This window comes from Nerophis lumbriciformis, linkage group LG03, assembly GCF_033978685.3.
Source record: "Nerophis lumbriciformis linkage group LG03, RoL_Nlum_v2.1, whole genome shotgun sequence".
Taxonomy (NCBI): Eukaryota; Metazoa; Chordata; class Actinopteri; order Syngnathiformes; family Syngnathidae; genus Nerophis; species Nerophis lumbriciformis.
In genome coordinates this window covers 32,075,318-32,096,557 of record NC_084550.2, presented here as the reverse complement: position 1 = coordinate 32,096,557, position 21,240 = coordinate 32,075,318, and the positions used below count along the sequence as shown (strand labels likewise).

Sequence of the window (21,240 nt, the reverse complement as noted above, 5' to 3'; positions counted from 1 at the left end):
ATAACAGAGCTGATTTGACTCTGTGTTTGAGAAAATGGTGGATTGCTTCCCGATGTGAGAGCGAATAATAGAAAGGCGTTTAATTCGCCAAAATTCACCCATTTAGAGTTCGGAAATCGGTAAAAAAATATATGGTCTTTTTTCTGCAACATCAAGGTATATATTGACGCTTACATAGGTCTGGTGATAATGTTCCCCTTTAAACACACACAACAATGGTGCCTGTTTCAAGTGGTAAAGCAATGTAATAATTGATGAGTAATAACATCTTCTGTGCGATCCCTCAGCACCTGAAGTGGACTTTGTAGTTAAAATCCAGGAGATCAAGGCAGAAGAGCGCCAGGATGCCCTCTTTACTTGTGTTCTAAGCGCACCTCTGCAAGAGATCAGGTGGTTTGGTAAAAACGCTCCGTTGACAAACGGTGAAAAGTTTGATATCAGCGTTTCCGAAGACAAGCTCATCCACAAGTTGATCGTGCGCGACTGCTTGCCTCTGGACGCCGGGATCTACGCCGCCGTGGCCGGGATCAAGTCATGCAACGCCTGGCTGGTGGTTGAAGGTGAGACGCCATGGGGTCAGCTAAGACGATTGAGACCTGAGATCTGTTCTTTCTGCAGCCGATAAAGACGGCAGTAGCAAAGGGAAGAAAGTGGCTCGTAAGAACACGCTGGCTGGGGAAGGAAATGACGAAGACCTGCTGAGAATAGCCAGAGAGCAGCAGGAGAGGTATGAGAAGGAACTGGAGGAGAAGCTGGAGACGGCCAAGAAGAACCAAGCGGAGCGGGACGCAGCGGAGGAAGCTGCCCGGCTGGAGGCACAGGCGGCCAGAGACGCCAAGGCTGAACAGAAAAAGGCCGAATCCAAGAGGAGGAAGTCCAGTGCGGGTGCAAGGAAGGCTTCTGTTGCGGCAGCTGTGGAAGATCTGAAAGAAGACAACCAAGAAGTTGGGGAAAGTTCCTTATTTATGGAATGTGTCGAGGTAGAGGTGAAGGAAACTGAGACAGTTGAAGGTAAGTAGTACGTTTTTTAAACGGAATATACGTAAGAAGTGCTTTCTCTTTCTGTTGTCAACCCTTATCGTTTAACACGGTTTGCTTTTTCATGGATGTTTACCTTCCTCTTCAATCCATGACCTAAATATATACACTAGTTATATATTTAACCCCAAAGAACATATCAATCAACTGAATCTAAAACTGATTGGTTGTTTTCCAAAGAAATGCAATGTGAAAAAAAAAGTAACACTGACATATAAGGTAAGTACTTCCTGTGATGTCAGAGTGTATTAATAAGAGATATGAGAGCGACTATGAAGCCGTGCATAATGTGTTGGATGAAGCATGTGTGATATCACCAATAGGACGAGGTCATGCTGAGGAACCCGCAGAGCGCACAGACTATGGAAATAAAGACAAACATCTCAAAGTGAAAGTGAAAGAAGCTGCTGTTGGTAAGGAACATCTGAGGTTGCACTTTGGAGCTTATTTAAACATCTGATGACCATGTTATGATACAACACACTGTGGTCGTTAGAGGTCCTTCTTCTAGTTTTCACCAACTCTAAATACGAGTCAAAGCGCCCACAATAGTGCATCAGCAGTGTGTTGGCCGACATCTAGCTCTGGTACTGGAATTTAAACATTTTTAAAACATATTTTAATAAGCCCTACTGGGAACATGATGTGTGTGTCTGTAGCTTTAATGCAAATGAGCTGAGTTTGTACTTCAGTGTCTTGCTGGAACAAGCACTGTTGTGTACTTCATAGACGCTATATATGACATGCTACAATGTAACACTAAGTAGCGGGACTATATATGACATGCTACAATGTAACATTAAGTAGCGGGACTATGTATGACATGCTATAATGTAACACTAAGTAGCGGGACTATATATGACATGCTACAATGTAACCCTAAGTAGCGGGACTATATATGACATGCTACAATGTAACACTAAGTAGCGGGACTATATATGACATGCTACAATGTAACCCTAAGTAGCGGGACAGGACAACGCTACATTAAAAACGCTAGCATAGCAACTGTGCTAGCATTAACGCCATGTTGACGTGATGCTAGGTTAGCCTTTTGTTTGCTGAAGGAAAGCAAGATAACAACATTTGTGGTTGACTGACCAGTTGAATTTTATGATACGTAGCGAAGCCTTTTTTTTTTTTTTTTTTGTTTACAAAAGTCGTGGGTAACTGTTATGGCAATTATGGTAATTAATAATATAATTAATTATGGTAATTATTGTATAAGAATACAAATAAAAGTGTATTTAATTATATGTAATAAAAATGTATTAAATTGTAATTTTTTAATAATACATTTTTAATAATAATGTAATAATAATAATAATGTAATTGTAATTTATTGTAATAAAAATATATTTAATTATATGTAATTAATAATAATTAATAATAATTATAATAATAATAATTTGTATTATTAATTATGGTAATTATTGTATAAGAATAAAAACTAAAATGTAATTAATTATGGTAATTATTATGGGTGCCCAAAAAAATCCATTAACATCCGAATCAGGATTCTTATTCATCCCGATTCTAAATTGATTCATAATTTTCAAATAAAATAAGTAAATAATTATATACTTTTTTTTTTTTTTTTTTTTTTTTTTCAAAAATCCGTTTGAAATAAATAAAAAAAACATTTTACATATAGATATATATATTTGTCTATTTTTTAATTGATTTTTGAAAATTAAGAATCGCTTTAGTATCGGGATCAATAAAAATCGCAATTTGGATATTAATCGATTTTTGGGGGGCATCCATAACAAATACACACAACTTCTGTAAAACAAAAAAAACCAAATAAAAACAATAACAACAAAAACAGGCTTCGATACACATCCTAAAATTTGGCTGGTCAGTCAGCTACAAATGCAATGTAGAATCTGTAAATGTTGTCATTTTGCTTTCCTTCATGTGCATATATATACATATATTTATACTGTATATATATAAATATTAAAAAAAAAAAAAAAAAAAAAAATATATATATATATATATATATATATATACTGTTTATATATATATACCAATTAATTGCCATATATATATATATATATATATATATATATATATATATATATATATATATATATATATATATATATATATGTATATATATATACATATATATATATATACATATATATATATATATATATATGTATATATATATATATATATATATATATATATATATATATATATATATATATATATATATATATATATATATATACACATCTAAATATACACATCTATATATATATATATATATATATATATATATATATATAAATTAATTGGTGATAACGCGATTTTTATTCATCCCGATACTAAATATGTAGAAATACTTATTTACATACATATATACACATATACATCTAAATATATATATATATATATATATATATATATATATATATATATATATATATACACATATATCTATATATATATATATATATATATATATATATATATACATATACACATATATATATATATATATATATATATATATATATATATATATATATATATATATATATATATATATATATATATATATATTTAGATGTATATGTGTATATATGTATGTAAATAAGTATTTCTACATATTTAGTATCGGGATGAATAAAAATCGCGTTATCACCAATTAATTGATATATATATATATATTAGAGATGCGCGGTTTGCGGGCACAACCGCGGAGTCCGCGGATTATCCGCGGATCGGGCGGATGAAATTTTAAAAAATTTGATTTTATCCGCGGGTCGGGTCGGGTCGGGTCGGGTCGAGCGGTTGAAATAAAAAAAAATTAGATTTTAAATAGATTCAGGCGGGTGGCAGTTAAACCAATTCGGAAATTTATATACATAGTTAAATGTTGTTACCCACATACGAAAAACGAGCAGGCACCTGCTGCATATGCCACAACAGAAGAAAACAAAAAAAGAGATGGACACTTTTACGGAGCGGAGAAGGCCCCCGACTCCTCGCCGGGGTCCGGGACCGAGGCCCCTTCCCCCGAGAGGGCCCCACCGGGAGCCGTAGCTGAGGTGATCCGCGAGAAGGGCCCGACGCACGTCCAGGGTCACCACCGCGCCCACCGCACTGACACCCCGCCTCGTCCGCCTTCGCCGCGGCCGGCGTCACGCGCAGCAGGTAAGCAGCTTACCTGCCCGCCACCCCCGTGGCCGGGGGCTTGTAACAGGGGTCACTCCGCGCGCTCCGCCCGCGCAGCTTACCTGCCCGCCACCCCTGTTGCCGGGGGCGCGTAACAGGGGTCACTCCGCGCGCAGTACGCTCACGAAAGGGGTGGGGCTCACCCTGGTTGATATAGACAGCAGCTAGGACGGTGGCCATGGAAGTTGGAACCCGCTAAGGAGTGTGTAACAACCCACCTGCCGAATCAACTAGCCCTGAAAATGGATGGCGCTGGAGCGTCGGGCCCATATACCCGGCCGTCGCCGGCAGTGAGACGTGCTTGGAGGTGCGCTCAGCGCGGCTCCCATATGATTGCGCACTGGTGTGCGTCTGGGTCGTGACAGCGTGGCACGCGAATGTCTGTGCTGCATTGGATCAGTCTCCTTTCTTTAACAGGCAAAAGCTTTATAACCTCACTAATGCCTTGCATCGTCTATATTAGATATATAACAACGGGCGGGTGCAGGCGGATGGCGGGCGGATGCGGTTCTGATCAAATGTTAGATCGGGTGGATTCCGGATGGTTGACGACTTTCTGATGCGGTTGCGGATGAAATAATTGCCTATCCGCGCATCTCTAATATATATATATATATATATATATATATATATATATATATATATATATATATATATATATATATATCAATTAATTGGTGATAACGTGATTTTTATTCATCCCGATACTAAATATGTAGAAATACTTATTTACATACACATATACATACATATATACACATATACATCTAAATATATATACATACATACATACATACATACATACATACATACATACATATATATATATATATATATATATATATATATATATATATATATATATATATATATATATATATATATATATATATATATATATATATATATATATATATATATATACATATATACATACATACCTATATATATTTTATTTTTTTCATTTTTTTATTTATTAATTTTTTCAGTAAAAACTAAATGAAATTGAACTTTGCTCAGTCTTGGATGAGACGTTTGATTTGTCAGTCAAAGTGCTTGAAAGAACAAATATTCTGGATAAATCTTGAATATCACCAATAGGAAATCACCACGGCGAGGAAACCAGACAGCAAAAAAGTGGCACAAAGTCTGTCAGAAAGGAAAACACAAACAATCCCAAAGTGAAAAAAGCGGAGCGTGAAGACACATCTGTCGGTAAGAAACGGTTTCTATGACAACGATGACACTGAAACTGCAGTTATAACATCTTCACAACATTCCAGATAGAATGTAGAATGTGTCATGGTTGTAGTTTAGTTGATTAACATATTCAATACATACAGTAAGTACATTATAACCACAGTCAAAGTGCATCTTAATATGAGAGCATCATTTTCTGGATGAACTGTTGCCACCAATAGGAAGTGACCCCAGTCAGGGAGTGCAACATCACCAAAGTGAGGAAAGACCTGGCGGAAGACAAAGACCTGCCAAAGAGTCACTAGCAAACCGAGGACACGCTGGAGTTGGTAAGAAAGTGATGGCCACGCCCACTTCCAAGCAACACTGAAATTAGACTTTCCTGCCGCACAAAACATGCAACACAGATACTTTTTAAAAGTTGCAGACATTATTTAATCAAATCGATTCCATTAAAAATCAGCTTTGATTGATATTCTGTCGCTTTGATTAGTCGTTAAAGACTATAAGCAGATGCATGTAGATGGAGTTTGCACACGGCCCTGCAATGGAGCACACATGAGAGCGGTGGTGCTTGTGGGTATGTGGAGCGTTTTTAAAATATATTATTATTATTATTATTATTAATGCACGCATGCATTTCAGTGGAGGTGATGTACATTTATTTAAAAAAAAGAATGAATGTTATGTTTTGTTATTGCTATTGCTATTTCCCCTAAACTGTAAAGTGTGTTTTATGCGATTATTTGATGAGTCGAACAAACTAATCGACAGCTTGCTCGATAACTGCGATAGTTAGTGACCCCGCAGAGACGTCGGATATTTTTTTCCAACAATCTATTTTTCAAATTTTAGACGCGTGCTTGTCAGTCCGCTGAAGAGGTGTGCCCAGTTTAAAAAGCCAGAAGCAGTGAAGTTGTCAGGTTGTGTAAATGGTAAATAAAAAGAGAATACAACAAATCCTTTTCCACTTATATTCAATTGAATAGACTGCAAAGACAAGATATTTCATGTTCACACTGAGAAACTTTCTTCTTTTTCTTGCAAATAATCATGAACTTAGAATTAAATGGCAGCAACACATTGCAAAAAAGGCATTTTTACCAGTGTGTTACATGGCCTTTCCTTTTAACAACACTCAGTAAAGGTTTGGGAACTGAGGAGACACATTTTTGAAGTGGAATTATTTCCCATTCTTGCTTGATGTACAGCTTAAGTTATTCAACAGTCTCCCTTCTCATATTTTAGCCTTCACACATTTCCAATGTCTGGACTACAGGCAGGCCAGTCTAGTACCCACACTCTTTTACTATGAAGCCACGCTGTTTTAACACCTGGCTTGACATTGTCTTGCTGAAATAAGCAGGGGCGTCCATGATAACGTTGCTTGGATGGCAACATATGTTGCTCCAAAAGCTGTATGTGCCTTTCAGCATTAATGGTGCCTTCACAGATGTGTAAGTTACCCATGTCTTGGCCACTAATACACCCCCATACCATCACACATGCTGCCTTTTACACTTTCACCCTAGAACAGTCCGGATGGTTCTTTTCTTTTTTGGTCTGGAGGACACTACGTCCACAGTTTCCAAAAACAATTAGAAATGTGGACTCGTCAGAACACTTTTCCACTTTGCATGAGTCCATCTTAGATGAGCTCGGGCCCAGCGAAGCGTTTCTGGGTGTTGTTGATAAATGGCATTGCCTTTGCGTAGTAGAGTTTTAACTTGCACTTACAGATGTAGCGAACAACTGTAGTTACTGACAGTGGTTTTCTGAAGTGTTCCTGAGCCCATGTGGTGATATCCTTTTACACACTGATGTGGCTTTTTGAGGCAGTAGCGCCTGAGGGATCCAAGGTGTGTAATATCATGGCTTACGTGCAGTGATTTCTCCAGATTCTCTGAACCTTTTGATGATATTACGGAGCGTAGATGGTGAAATCCCTAAATTCCTTGCAATAGCTGCTTGAGAAATGTTGTTCTTAAACAATTTGCTCAGGCATTTGTTGACAAAGTGGTGTACCTCGCCCCGTCCTTGTTTGTGAATGACTGAGCATTTCATGGAAGCTGCTTTTATACCCAATCATGGCACCCACCTGTTCCCATTTATTCTGTTCACCTGTGGGATGTTCCAAATAAGTCTTTGATGAGCATTCCTCAACTTGCTCACTCTTTTTTGCCACTTGTGCCAGCTTTTTTGAAACATGTTGCAGGCATCACATTCTAAATGAGCTAATATTTGCAAAAAAATAACAAAGTTTCTCAGTGTGAACATGAAATATCTTGTCTTTGCAGTCTATTCAATTGAATATAAGTTGAAAAGGATTTGTTGTATTCTCTTTTTATTTACCATTTACACAACGTAACAACTTCACAACGTTTTTCAGTCCTTCCACGTCTTGTTTTTAATACACGACTGCAACTTTTGCTCAGAGTGAGAAGGTGTGCCGCGAGCAGAGTTCAAGGCCGAGTGCATCTTGATTATAAATCCCGCACCAGAACATAAACCTGCTCTTCATTATCACCAATAGGACGTGATGTCAGGGAGGAAAGGTGTGGAAAGTCTGGGCCGACTAAAAACGCTCCAAGTGAGAAAATTGTGTCCAGCAAAGATAAAGAAGATGAGGAAGAAATGTCTGACGGCCATGATGATGATGATGATGGTGATGATGATGGTGATGACGGTGGTAAGGAACATCTGAGGCAGTTATTTGTTTTGGTATGCCTAGTGGAGAAACTTGCCATGGTCACTTCAAAATATCAATCGATCAATTAATTAATCACAAGTGCCTCAAAGGGCTTAGCAAACCTATCTGAGCCCACATCTGGGCAAGGAAAAACTCCAACAGCCCGAGTTGGGGAGAAGAATGAAGCACAAAGGCCTCATATCATGTTTGTTTGTGTCTAAATGTGTTGTTGTGTAAACCACGACTAGGTTCCTGCATGGTGTTTCACAATAAAAGCATCCTTTGTGACAGTTTTCTTGCACCGCATGGCTTGCGAGTGTCATGGTGACCGCTGATGTAGTGTTTGACCGGGCGGTTGAGGGTGGTCACCATGACGACGACGCGCGCTCAAAGTGATGAAGAGTAAAGTGTGTGGTGTCGGCACAGCACCATCAGGGGGTGAGGCCGTGTCGGAAAGTGACGAGGACGTGGAGGAGGAGCCAGCGGTGGAGAGGCGTGTCAGAGTCAGGCAGGGGCCTTTGATCCAGGAGACCCTTATTGGTGAGTCTTGATGACGTTCAACTTCTTTTCAGACTCCACATTCACACTGACACGTTCACACTGACACGTTTACACTGACACATCCACACTGACACGTTCACACTGACACATCCACACTGACACGTTTACACTGACACATCCACACTGACACGTTCACACTGACACATCCACACTGACACGTTTACACTGACACATCCACACTGACACGTTCACACTGACACATCCACACTGACACGTTTACACTGACACATCCACACTGACACGTTTACACTGACACATCCACACTGACACGTTTACACTGACACATTTACACTGACACATCCACACTGACACATCCACACTGACACGTTTACACTGGCACGTTTACACTGACACATCCACACTGACACTTTTACACTGACACGTTTACACTGACACATTCACACTGACACGTTTACACTGACACATCCACACTGACACATCCACACTGACACATTCACACTGACACGTTCACACCGACATATCCACACTGACATGTTCACATTGACACATCCACACTGACACGTTCACACTGACACGTTCACACTGACACATCCACACTGACACGTTTACACTGACACATCCACACTGACACATTTACACTGACACGTTTACACTGACACGCCTCCATGCAAATATATCTTTTTTTCAGCTGACTCTTTAGATTGCAATAATCAGACTGCAAACACACACAGGCCCCAATGTGGCCCGGATGTGCTCCTAACATGGCCCCAGTGTAGACCCAACATTGTTCCAATGTGGCCCCAGTGTAGACCTAACATTATCCCAATATGGATGCAATGTGGCCCCAGTGTAGACTCAACATTGTCCCAATGGCGCAGTGGAAGAGTGGCCGTGCGCAACCCGAGGGTCACTGGTTCAATCCCCACCTAGTACCAACCTCGTCATGTCCGTTGTGTCCTGAGCAAGACACTTCACCCTTGCTCCTGATGGGTGCTGGTTAGCGCCTTGCATGGCAGCTCCCTCCATCAGTGTGTGAATGTGTGTGTGAATGGGTAAATGTGGAAGTAGTGTCAAAGCACTTTGAGTACCTTGAAGGTAGAAAAGCGCTATACAAGTACAACCCATTTATCATTTATCATTTATTAATGTGGCCCCAGTGTAGACCCAACATTATCCCAATATGGATGCAATGTGGCCCCAGTGTAGACCCAACATTGTCCCAATGTGGATCCAATGTGTCCCCAGTGTAGACCTAACATTATCCCAATATGGATGCAATGTGGCCCCAGTGTAGACCCAACATTGTCCCAATGTGGATCCAATGTGGCCCCAGTGTAGACCCAACATTGTCCCAATGTGGATCCAATGTGGCCCCAGTGTAGACCCAACATTATCCCAATATGAATGCAATGTGGCCCCAGTGTAGACCCAACATTATCCCAATGTGGATCCAATGTGTCCCCAGTGTAGACCCAATATTGTTCCAATTTGGATCTAATGTGGCCCTAACATTGTCCCAATGTGGATCCAATGTGGCCCCAGTGAAGACCTAACATTATCCCAATATGGATGCAATGTGGCCCCAGTGTAGACCCAACATTGTCCCAATGTGGATCCAATGTGTCCCCAGTGTAGACCTAACATTATCCCAATATGGATGCAATGTGGCCCCAGTGTAGACCCAACATTGTCCCAATGTGGATCCAATGTGGCCCCAGTGTAGACCCAACATTGTCCCAATGTGGATCCAATGTGGCCCCAGTGTAGACCCAACATTATCCCAATATGAATGCAATGTGGCCCCAGTGTAGACCCAACATTATCCCAATGTGGATCCAATGTGTCCCCAGTGTAGACCCAATATTGTTCCAATTTGGATCTAATGTGGCCCTAACATTGTCCCAATGTGGACCCAATGTTTTCCCAACATTGTGTTTGCCCGATGTGTCCCCAATGTGCCCCTGAACTCACCCCAATGTAGCTCCAACATGACCCCGATGTGTCCCCGTTGTGCCCCTAAACTGGCCTCAATGTGGCCCCAACGTTGCCCGAGCGTTGTCCCAAAGTGGACCCAATGTTCTCCCAACATGGCCCCAATGCGGCCTCATTGTGGACCACAATATTGGCCCCAACGTGTCTCCAATGCAATCCCGATGTTCACCCAATTATGGCCCCCAAAGTTGGACCCAATGTGGATTCAATGTGGCCTCCAATGGGACCTCCACATCATTTGCTTGCACAAGTGAAAACAAATTGATTTGACCAGATTCCAAACAAGGAAGCCACTACTACTACTACTACTACTACTACAACTACTACTACTATCAATCAATGTTTATTTATATAGCCCTAAATCACAAGTGTCTCAAAGGGCTGCACAAGCCACAACGACATCCTTGGTACAGAGCCCACATAAGGGCAAGGAAAAACTCACCCCAGTGGGACTTCGATGTGAATGACTATATATATATAGTGTAATATATTTAATATATATATAGAGTAATATATTTAATATATATAGTGTAATATATTTAATATATATATATATATATATATATATATATATATATAGTAATATATTTAATATATATAGTGTAATATATTTAATATATATAGTGTAATATATCTAATATATATATATATATATAGTATAATATATTTAATATATATATAGTGTAATATATTTAATATATATATATATATATATATATAGTGTAATATATTTAATATATATAATGTAATATATTTAATATATATATATAGTGTAATATATTTAATATATATAGTGTAATATATTCAATATATATAGTGTAATATATTTAATATATATAGTGTAATATATTTAATACATATAGTGTAATATATTCAATATATATAGTGTAATATATTATATATAGTGTAATATATTTAATATATATATAGTGTAATATATTTAATTTATATATAGAGTAATATATTTAATATATATAGTGTAATATATTTAATATATATAGTGTAATATATATAATATGTATAGTGTAATATATTTAATATATATATATAGAGTAATATATTTAATATATATAGTGTAATATATTGTATATATATAGTAATATATTTAATATATATAGTGTAATATATTTAATATATATAGTGTAATATATCTTATATATATATATATAGTATAATATATTTAATATATATATAGTGTAATATATTTAATATATATATATATATAGTGTAATATATTTAATATATATAGTGTAATATATTCAATATATATAGTGTAATATATTTAATATATATAATTTAATATATATATAGTGTAATATATTTAATATATATAGTGTAATATATTCAATATATATAGTGTAATATATTTAATATATATAGTGTAATATATTTAATACATATAGTGTAATATATTCAATATATATAGTGTAATATATTATATATAGTGTAATATATTTAATATATATATAGTGTAATATATTTAATATATATATAGAGTAATATATTTAATATATATAGTGTAATATATTTAATATATATAGTGTAATATATATAATATATATAGTGTAATATATTTAATATATATAGTGTAATATATTTAATATATATATATATATATATATAGTAATATATTTAATATATATAGTGTAATATATTTAATATATATAGTGTAATATATTTAATATATATAGTGTAATATATTTAATATATATAGTGTAATATATTTGTGTGCTGAGGTCAGCAGTTGACTCGCCAGTTGCTTGATTCCCAGACCCAGGTGTCCACTTCCTCATCGGGCTCTCCGACTGCAAGGCCATCATCGGGGAAGAGGCCGAGCTGACGTGCAAACTCAGCAGCGAGGACTGTGAGGGCGTCTGGTACAAAGACGGCGAAGAGGTAGGCCTCACACGACGAGGACGTCTGCGTTGTTTCCTCGCCAGGGTTTAATGTGTTCCTACAGATGGCGTGTTCAGAGAGTGTGACTTTCACCAAAGACGGAAGTTTCCATAAGCTGACGATCCACAAAGTCACGGATGATGACGCCGGGAAGTACAAGTTTGAAGCAGATGGACGCAAAACTGAGGCCTTGATTGTCGTGGAAGGTAAGACAGGAGCTGATTTTCTTTCCGATCCGATACCAAGTAAAGTTCAGGCCGGTATAAGAGATACCAGGATGCTTTATTATTGTCCATTCTTTAACACGTACCAGACACATAAGAACTGAAATGACATTTTGGACACAGTCCCACTAAGAGCAGACATACGTTACAGGGAGACAAGACGAGACCGCCAACGGATCAGCCACTTACGGCGCTCCTTAAAAAAGGTGGGAAAAAGGTGATATTGGGAAAGGGGGGACAAGTAAACAATATCAGTCAAAGGCTGGACCCTCGGCAGGGGGTCCAGACTGAGTCCAAGGGAAAAAAACTAATTTGCCATAGCACACATAAACAAGTTACATATAATCACAACAACTCGCAACAGAGGGGTTGGGGGATTTGGGGCCCTGGAGGCCGGCCTGCTGCTATAAAGCGCTACTCAGCCGTCCATCACCCCGAAGGGGAATAAAGCGGTGTCTTTGGGTGTAGTGGTGTTGTGTCTATACGCCCGGGGTCGACTTCCAGGTGTCGTTGAGGAGGGATGGAGGTCAAAAGGTCCATCTTTGAGAGTCCTCGGGGATGTTTTCAGAATAGCCTGCTCCTGTTGTTGCAGCGTCAACGCCATTCAAGGGAGTCAAATCGTAGATTCGGGTTTTTGTTTTTACGCGAGCAGACATTACAATGGCTGGTCTGTTCTATCCATCCATGTTGGCTCTCATATCCAATTTTGGAGGCAGGTCGGCATGTTTCAACACACTAAAATATACCTTTGTGTCAATCTTCTATTTTAGATGCACCAAGATTTGACCCAGAGGAGCTAAAAACCTTTATCGAGTCGGTAAGAGTGAAGAAGGGGCACAAAGCCATCTTCAAATTACCCTTCCTGGGCCGGGAGCCTATCAAAGTTCAATGGTACCTGGAGGGGGAAGAGCTTTCAGATGAAGCCAACATCAAGATCGAGACCTCGGATGGTTGCACCCGCCTGCTGCTCATCAAGCTGCAGCGCAAAGACAGCGGCGAAGTCAAGCTAAAGCTAAAAAATGAGTTTGGCACCGTTGAGGCCTTCAGTGAACTAACGGTTCTGGGTATGTATTGCCCAAACGCATGATGGATATGTATGTGGACGGAGCTTCTAATGAACTGTTAACGAGCAGATAAACCCACTCCTCCGATGGGACCTCTGGAGATCGTTGAAGCCTCCTCCTCCGCCATCGAGATCAAGTGGAGACCCCCAAAAGATAGCGGCGGCTGCAAGATTGGGAACTACATCATGGAACGGCAACAAGTGGGCCGCAACACCTGGAAGAAGGTCGGGCCCATCGGTCCGGAAGCCAAATACAGGGACCTCGACATAGACCACGGCCGCAGGTACTGCTACCGCATCAGAGTGGAGACCGAAATGGGCACCAGTGAGCTGATGGAAACAGAGGATATTCAAGCTGGAACAAAAGGTACCCCGATCATCTTAATGGATCCATGGAGTCAACATTCTTAGTTCTGACAAAAGATAGTTTAAGGGCCAGGTGTGTCCACTGAGGGCCACATACAGAAAGATTTAAGTACTTTAGATGTATTTTGTACTGAAGTTGCAGCATGTAAACGATAAATGAAAGAATTCAATGTGACCTACAATAGAGAGTTTTCACATTTTGTTGTGTTACAGCCTGATTCCAAAATGGAATATACTCATTTTGTCCTTAAAATTCTACACAATACCCCATAATGAGATTTAGAGATTTTTGTCATTCGGTTTATTTCTTCTGTGGAAAGTGGAAGGTGCGTTTGAGGTTAACCTTGAGAACATGTGAAGGTGTGTTTGCATCACAGTCATTGCATTACTGGCTGGGCTGTTTTATATACACACAAATGTGTGTATGTACCTATTCAGTCCCCTGGCACACCTATTCCAAAAATCCATGCTGAATTAGTAATCTTAGTCTTGATTTTAATTGTATTAAAAAACTATATCCAACAAGGAATTATGCCAAAGCATGGTCCGATGGGCCTCGTCGTCCTAAGTTTTCGTTCGTTTGCGACCACAGCATACCCTGGACCGCCATCACCACCAAAGGTTGTCAGCGCCTTCAAGGACTGTATCAACTTGTCCTGGTCGCCTCCTGCCAACACCGGAGGAACTAGTATCCTCGGATACAACCTTGAGAAACGCAAGCAGGGCAGCAATCTGTGGGGTCAGGTCAACCCGCCAGAGGAGATGATCAAAGGTTACATTACACATCCTTCCATCGATATTACCGAGTTGTCTTGGTAATAATTAAAAATATGATTCCCACTCTGACAGGTAAAGCATTTGCTGTGAAAGATGTGGTTGAAGGAATGGAATACGAGTTCCGTTTGTCGGCGATCAACAACTCCGGAGCAGGTGAATTCAGTACACCTTCGGACTTTGTGTTCGCCAGAGACCCCAAAAGTAGGTGGACATTCATTTTACTCAACACAAAACTAAAAACCGCCTCATTAATTCGAGATGACAATTTTTTTTAGAGCCTCCTGGAAAGGTTCTCGATTTGAAAGTGACAGATTCTGACTACACAACTTTATCACTGTCTTGGACCAAGCCCAAGGACATTGAGGGGGTCCAGGACGACGCCAAGGGATACTTTGTGGAGATCCGTCCCGCGGAGAACACAGACTGGAATCGCTGCAGTTCTACCGTGTTGACCACCAATTACTACACGGTGAAAGGCATGAAGTCCATGGCCATGTACTGGGTGAGAGTCATCGCTGTAAACGACGGAGGGGAGGGAGAGCCAAAAGAACTGGACAACTACGTTCTTGCTATGCCTCCTCCTGGTGAGAATGGGTATAATATTTTATATATTAACTCCCGAATAGACATGGATGTTATTCATCAGATATTGACAGTGGTGGGCTGTGTGTTTCCCACCTAGGCCTTCAGTGATGACCTACTTAGTCCGACTTTAATAATATAATTGAACTTTTTCTTGGAGAGTTAAACAAGTGAGAACCAATGATTTCTCTGTAGGCCGGGTATGGCTCCGGTGCCCCTCCCTGCTTTTTGCAAATTACAACTTGTGATTGGATTCTCACTTGGGAGTGACAAGTGAAAATCCAATCACAGTCACGGTTAGCGTAAGGCTACCTGGGTGGGCTACTGTCAACAACGCGTGATCGGATTGGCTATCGCAACTGTCTATCCGGGAGAATTCATACAGCGCTGGCAACAAACTAGCTGAATTCTGATTGGATAAAAGCCCTAACGTAAAAACAGGCAACACTGGAGCCTAATAAGACATGAAGAAAATATGATGAATACTTTAAGGGAAAGTAGATTAAAATGACCTTTTATTAATCTATTAGGCCAGCAGAGAAGGTCTAGCAGGCACACCACTGGATATTCAATATCATTTGATCACAATGATCTTAAATGTGTATGGTAACTCCAAAAAAAGGTGTGTTTACGCTGGTGTAAGCTCTGCATTGGTTAAGACAAACTCTGGTGCATGTGATCTGCTCGTAGGGCTTGCTTGGGCAAATGCAATTTGTGTAACCTTGGCGTGCGAATAACTGAAACACATCTCTTGGTCGGGTTGTTTGGTGCGAACGAATGTTTGGTGGATTGTGGTGCGATTGAACTCTGAATACCAGACGGGCTGTCTCTGTTTTTGTAAACGAAAATACTGTGTCACCGCATGTCCGGGTCGGATAAAGTTATTGCGATTGTGACTATGGCGTGGAAATGATTTGTCCACCTCTAAGAAGGCACTTCTACACAAATCTCAATGTAGCACACCCAAGTGTTTACTCTACACATTCTTTTCCTAGTGAGACCACGCTTCACAGATGCCAAGATCAAGAGCTTCATGGTGGTCAGAGCAGGAAACTCAGCCCGATTTACAATGAACTTTGAGGTGATTTGTCCGACTCATCAGTTCTTGAGTAGAAATGATTCTTGGTAATTCACTTCTGCATGTGCTCCACAGGCCTCTCCATGGCCTGAGGTCACTTGGTTAAAGGACGGTGTGCCGGTCACTAAAAGGGTGACAATAAGTAACGCGGAAGGCATGTCGCAGCTTCTGATTCCTTCTGCCGAGCGCTCCGACTCTGGAATCTACACCGTGATTGTCAAGAACATCGTCGGCCAGGAATCCTTTAGTATTGAAATTAGAGTCACGGGTAAGTATTAATAGTGGAGTTAATATCCCGATTACTAAATGCTGCACTGCTACATACTCTACAGAGTAGAATGTGAAATAAATATGTCGTATTTCAAACTTTAGACGAGCCAAAACCACCAGGTCCAGTGGAGATTGAAGAAAACGTGTTGGGCACAGTGACCGTTTCATGGACGGCGTCTCAAGACGAGAAACGAGATGATAGGCTGCACTACATGGTGACTAAGCGGGACTCCAGCAAACGGACTTGGCACACCGTGGCAGATCACATCTTCAACAACAAATTCACAGCCTGCAACATAATGCCGGGAAGAGAGTACCAGTTCCGAGTCTATGCTAAGAATGACATGGGCTGCTCCAAACCCTCCGAATCACCAAAGTGGCTGATCCCCACCAAAAAAGGTAAATAAAGTGTCCTTAAAAGGTCCCGTATTGTACTATTAAGGTCCCACAATAGTGCATTGGAAATGTGTTAATGCTGGAATGTAGAGGGTTTAAGACCACTTTTAGTACGGGAACATGGCCTTTTGTGCATCTGTACTAGGGTAGTACGGCATATCGGTATGTAGTACCGTGATACTAGTGAATCATATTGGGTACTATACTGCCTCTAAAAAGTACACAGAGGCTATGTCATCCCTACAAGCCTGTTTCACAGGTTTCCCTGCACATCTGAAGATATATATATATATATATATATATATATATATATATATATATATATATATATATATATATATATATATATATATATATATATACATACACATATATGTATATATATATATATATATAAATGGTAACACTTTGGTATGGGAATACATATTCACCATTATTTAGTTGCTTATTAACATGCAAACTAGTAACATATCGGCTCTTAATTAGTCATTATTAAGTACTTATTAATGCCTCATTCTATTATACAACCAGTAAGCCATTAACTAAGAGTCTTCCCTTAATAACCTTAGAATTATTATTTATTAGTAACCCTAACCCTAAGCCCAACCCTAACCCTAACCCTAACCCTAACCCTCATATGTTCCACTAGTGTCCAAATAATTCTAAATTAAGTCTTTGTTACTTTAGTAAGCAACTAATTAATGGTGAATATGTTCCCCATACTAAAGTGTTACCATATATATGTATATATATATATACACATACATATAGACATATATATATATATATATATATAGTGTTCCCTCGTTTAACGCTGGGGTTATATTCCAAAAAATACCCACTTTAAGTAAAATTTGTGTAGTAGAAGTAGATTTATTTTCCTCAATTTGTATATGTGTGTTCGTTCATTATATATGTTTGTCGTTACCATCATATGTTTTTTTTATTTACAGGATGGTTTTTTTCCATTTACTGTACATGTTTTTTTCATTTACAGGTTGTTTTTTAAATGTATTATATTTTATTTTTGTTTGCAGTACTGTACAGTGTATGTTTTTTCCTTTCTTATATGTTTAAAGTCTGTAAAACCCCTAAAAACACTATGAACGTTTCTCAGACAGGCATTAACATTTTGTCACATTTCTCTCATTTAAACACTCTCAAAGTTCAAACCTTCGTAGATTTAAAAAACTGATTACAGTACACTACTGTATTAAGGAATGAAACCAAAGATCAAAACCAGTTTTTTAGGGCTCTAGGATCTTTTACCTATAAATAAACCGGGTTTTATCATAATTTCCACACACAACCAGAGTCACACCATCTTTTTGGGCCCTAAATCCTGCGCCTTTGGCTTGGTCCTGCATTAAAAAGGTGCAAGAGGGCATTTGTTTCCAAAATAAGTGTGTCTCATCCATTTTAAAAAATAGTTCAGGATTATTTCCCCCACCACAGTATACATTCTGCACTGTACAGGACACATGGCATGAAGAAGATTGATTGACAATGGTCTACAGTCCCTTAGCCAATCAGGACACAGAACACAATGCACATTCATACGCTGTAAAAAAAACAAAAACAATAAAGATCCGTGTAACAGCGAGGCCATGTAAAGTGAACAGTGTTGTAGCGAGGGAACACTGTGTGTGTGTGTATATATATATATATATATATATATATATATATATATATATATATATATATACTTCCCGTTTTTTTTATTTTCCACCCACTAAAAATTATTGTATTATTATTATTATTATTATTATTATTATTATTATTATTATTATTATTATTATATGGGACGTCCCGCATCTGACCTGCAGGACAGAGATTGGTTACGCCTGGTATAATAGGAGCCCCTTAAATCAGCTCACTGTGTTCATAACAATTAATGTTGTCCCGATACCAATATTTTTCTACCAAAATGTATTTCAGTACTTTTCTAAATTAAGGGGACCACAAAAAGTGTCAATATTGTCTTTATTGTAACAAAAAAAATGTTGTGAACATGAAATATATGTTTATTATTGTCATTTAGTCCTTAAATAAAATAGTGAACAAACTAGACAACTTGTCTTTTAGTAGTAAGTAAACAAACAAAGACTCCTAATTAGTCTGCTGACGTATGCAGTAACATATTGTGTCATTTATACACCTATTATTTTGTGCACATTATGAGGGACAAACTGTAAAAATGTTTAAATTATTCATCTACTTGTTCATTTACTGTTAATATCTGTTTATTTTCTGTTTTAACATGTTCTATCTACACTTCTGTTAAAATGTAATAATCACTTATTCTTCTCTTCTTTGATACTTGACATTAGTTTTGGATGATACCACACATTTAGGTACCGATGCGATACCAAGTAGTTACAGGATCATACAATAAAATATAATACCTAATAAACCAATACTGATGAAGAAATACTGATGTAAAGGGTAGGTGTCGCACTGTTTTCTGTTTTAACATGTTCTATCTACACTTCTGTTAAAATGTAATAATCACTAATTCTTCTCTTCTTTGATACTTGACATTAGTTTTGGATGATACCACACATTTAGGTATGGATCTGATACCAAGTAGTTACAGGATCATACAAGAAAATATAATACCTAATAAACCAATAATAACATGGTTAAGAAATACTGATGTAAAGGGTAGGTGTCACGCTGTTTTCTGTTTTAACATGTTCTATCTACACTTCTGTTAAAATGTAATAATCACTTATTCTTCTCTTCTTTGATACTTGACATTAGTTTTGGATGATACCACACATTTAGATATCGATCTGATACCAAGTAGTTACAGGATCATACATTGGTCATATTCAAAGTCCTCATAGGTCCTGGGACAGATTTACTGACTATATAAACATAATATACATATAAAAAAAAAAAGGAAAGAATATTTTGTGATGCTAAAAAATATTTATGAAATCATAGTAGTATCGACTAGATATGCTCCTGTACTTGGTATCATTACAGTGGATGTCAGGTGTAGATCCACCAATGATGTTTATTTACATTGTGACGCCGGTGAACTATTGTATCCTGGGGAGACCGGTACTTTTTAGAGGCGGTATAGTACCGAATATGACTCATTAGTACCGCGGTACTATACAAGTACCGGATACCGTACAACCCTAATAACAACACATTGCCAATACTGCAGAAATATGAGATAATGCAAAGTGTATCTACACTCTTCCCCAGAGAGGTTCACTGTGAACATCGCGGAATCCAAGGCCTGCAACCTGGAATGTCCCCCAAAGTTCCTGGTCCCGCTGAAAATGCACTCCGCCCCGCAAGGCTACGAGTGCTACATGAGCTGCGCTCTGAAGGGCGACCCCACGCCTCACGTCACCTGGCTGCGCGACAACATCAGTCTGAACACCAACACTAACTACTACATCTCCAACACCTGCGGGGTCTGCTCTCTGCTCATACTGAGGGTCGGGCCCAAAGACACCGGAGAGTACAAGGTGGTCGCGGAGAATCCCATCGGGAGAGCCGAGTGCGCCACCAAGCTGACAGTGAAGGGTGCGTCTCCGTTGTGAATGCACGACGCTCTTACCATGGTTGACATTTTCAACAAATCCCTTCCTCTTTGTTTCAGAGTGAGCCCGTCTGGTGACGATGGAGGACATGTTGGATGTATGGTGTTTAATTATGATAAACTATTTACCATGTCTTATAGTCATGTGATGTCTCCAATATACATGTTTGAACACTTGTAGTATCCACGTAAGCACGAATATATAGTGCATACATTAAAACTGCAGCTGCAATCTATTTGTGTATTTATTAATAAGTAAATTAGTCCGAAATGTGCTTTAAAGTGGTCTTGTCACCCTCTCCCGGGCAGAAGGACCACACGGCAGTGCGGCTGGATCAAAAGAGACGTAAAAGTTGCTTTATTACAAGCGAGTGTCATTATACAGGACTGCAG

The 21,240-nt window shown here is 38.7% G+C and overlaps 1 protein-coding gene across 1 annotated transcript in view; it reads left to right on the top strand.

The window, feature by feature from the left end:
- Nucleotides 1-21,036, top strand: part of LOC133577018 (immunoglobulin-like and fibronectin type III domain-containing protein 1) — a 66,199-nt gene extending 45,163 nt beyond the window's left edge. Inside the window, exons 13-29 of the mRNA XM_072912902.1 lie at nt 288-560; nt 619-1,011; nt 1,362-1,451; nt 7,964-8,135; nt 8,628-8,659; nt 12,405-12,529; nt 12,594-12,735; nt 13,524-13,817; nt 13,887-14,183; nt 14,775-14,954; nt 15,032-15,160; nt 15,235-15,543; nt 16,537-16,622; nt 16,695-16,887; nt 16,992-17,288; nt 20,505-20,831; nt 20,908-21,036. Coding sequence (XP_072769003.1) covers nt 288-560; nt 619-1,011; nt 1,362-1,451; nt 7,964-8,135; nt 8,628-8,659; nt 12,405-12,529; nt 12,594-12,735; nt 13,524-13,817; nt 13,887-14,183; nt 14,775-14,954; nt 15,032-15,160; nt 15,235-15,543; nt 16,537-16,622; nt 16,695-16,887; nt 16,992-17,288; nt 20,505-20,831; nt 20,908-20,912 — 3,344 coding nt within the window. The 3' untranslated portion in view covers nt 20,913-21,036. The remainder of the gene's footprint in view (nt 1-287; nt 561-618; nt 1,012-1,361; nt 1,452-7,963; nt 8,136-8,627; nt 8,660-12,404; nt 12,530-12,593; nt 12,736-13,523; nt 13,818-13,886; nt 14,184-14,774; nt 14,955-15,031; nt 15,161-15,234; nt 15,544-16,536; nt 16,623-16,694; nt 16,888-16,991; nt 17,289-20,504; nt 20,832-20,907) is intronic.
- Nucleotides 21,037-21,240: the final 204 nt, after the last annotated feature.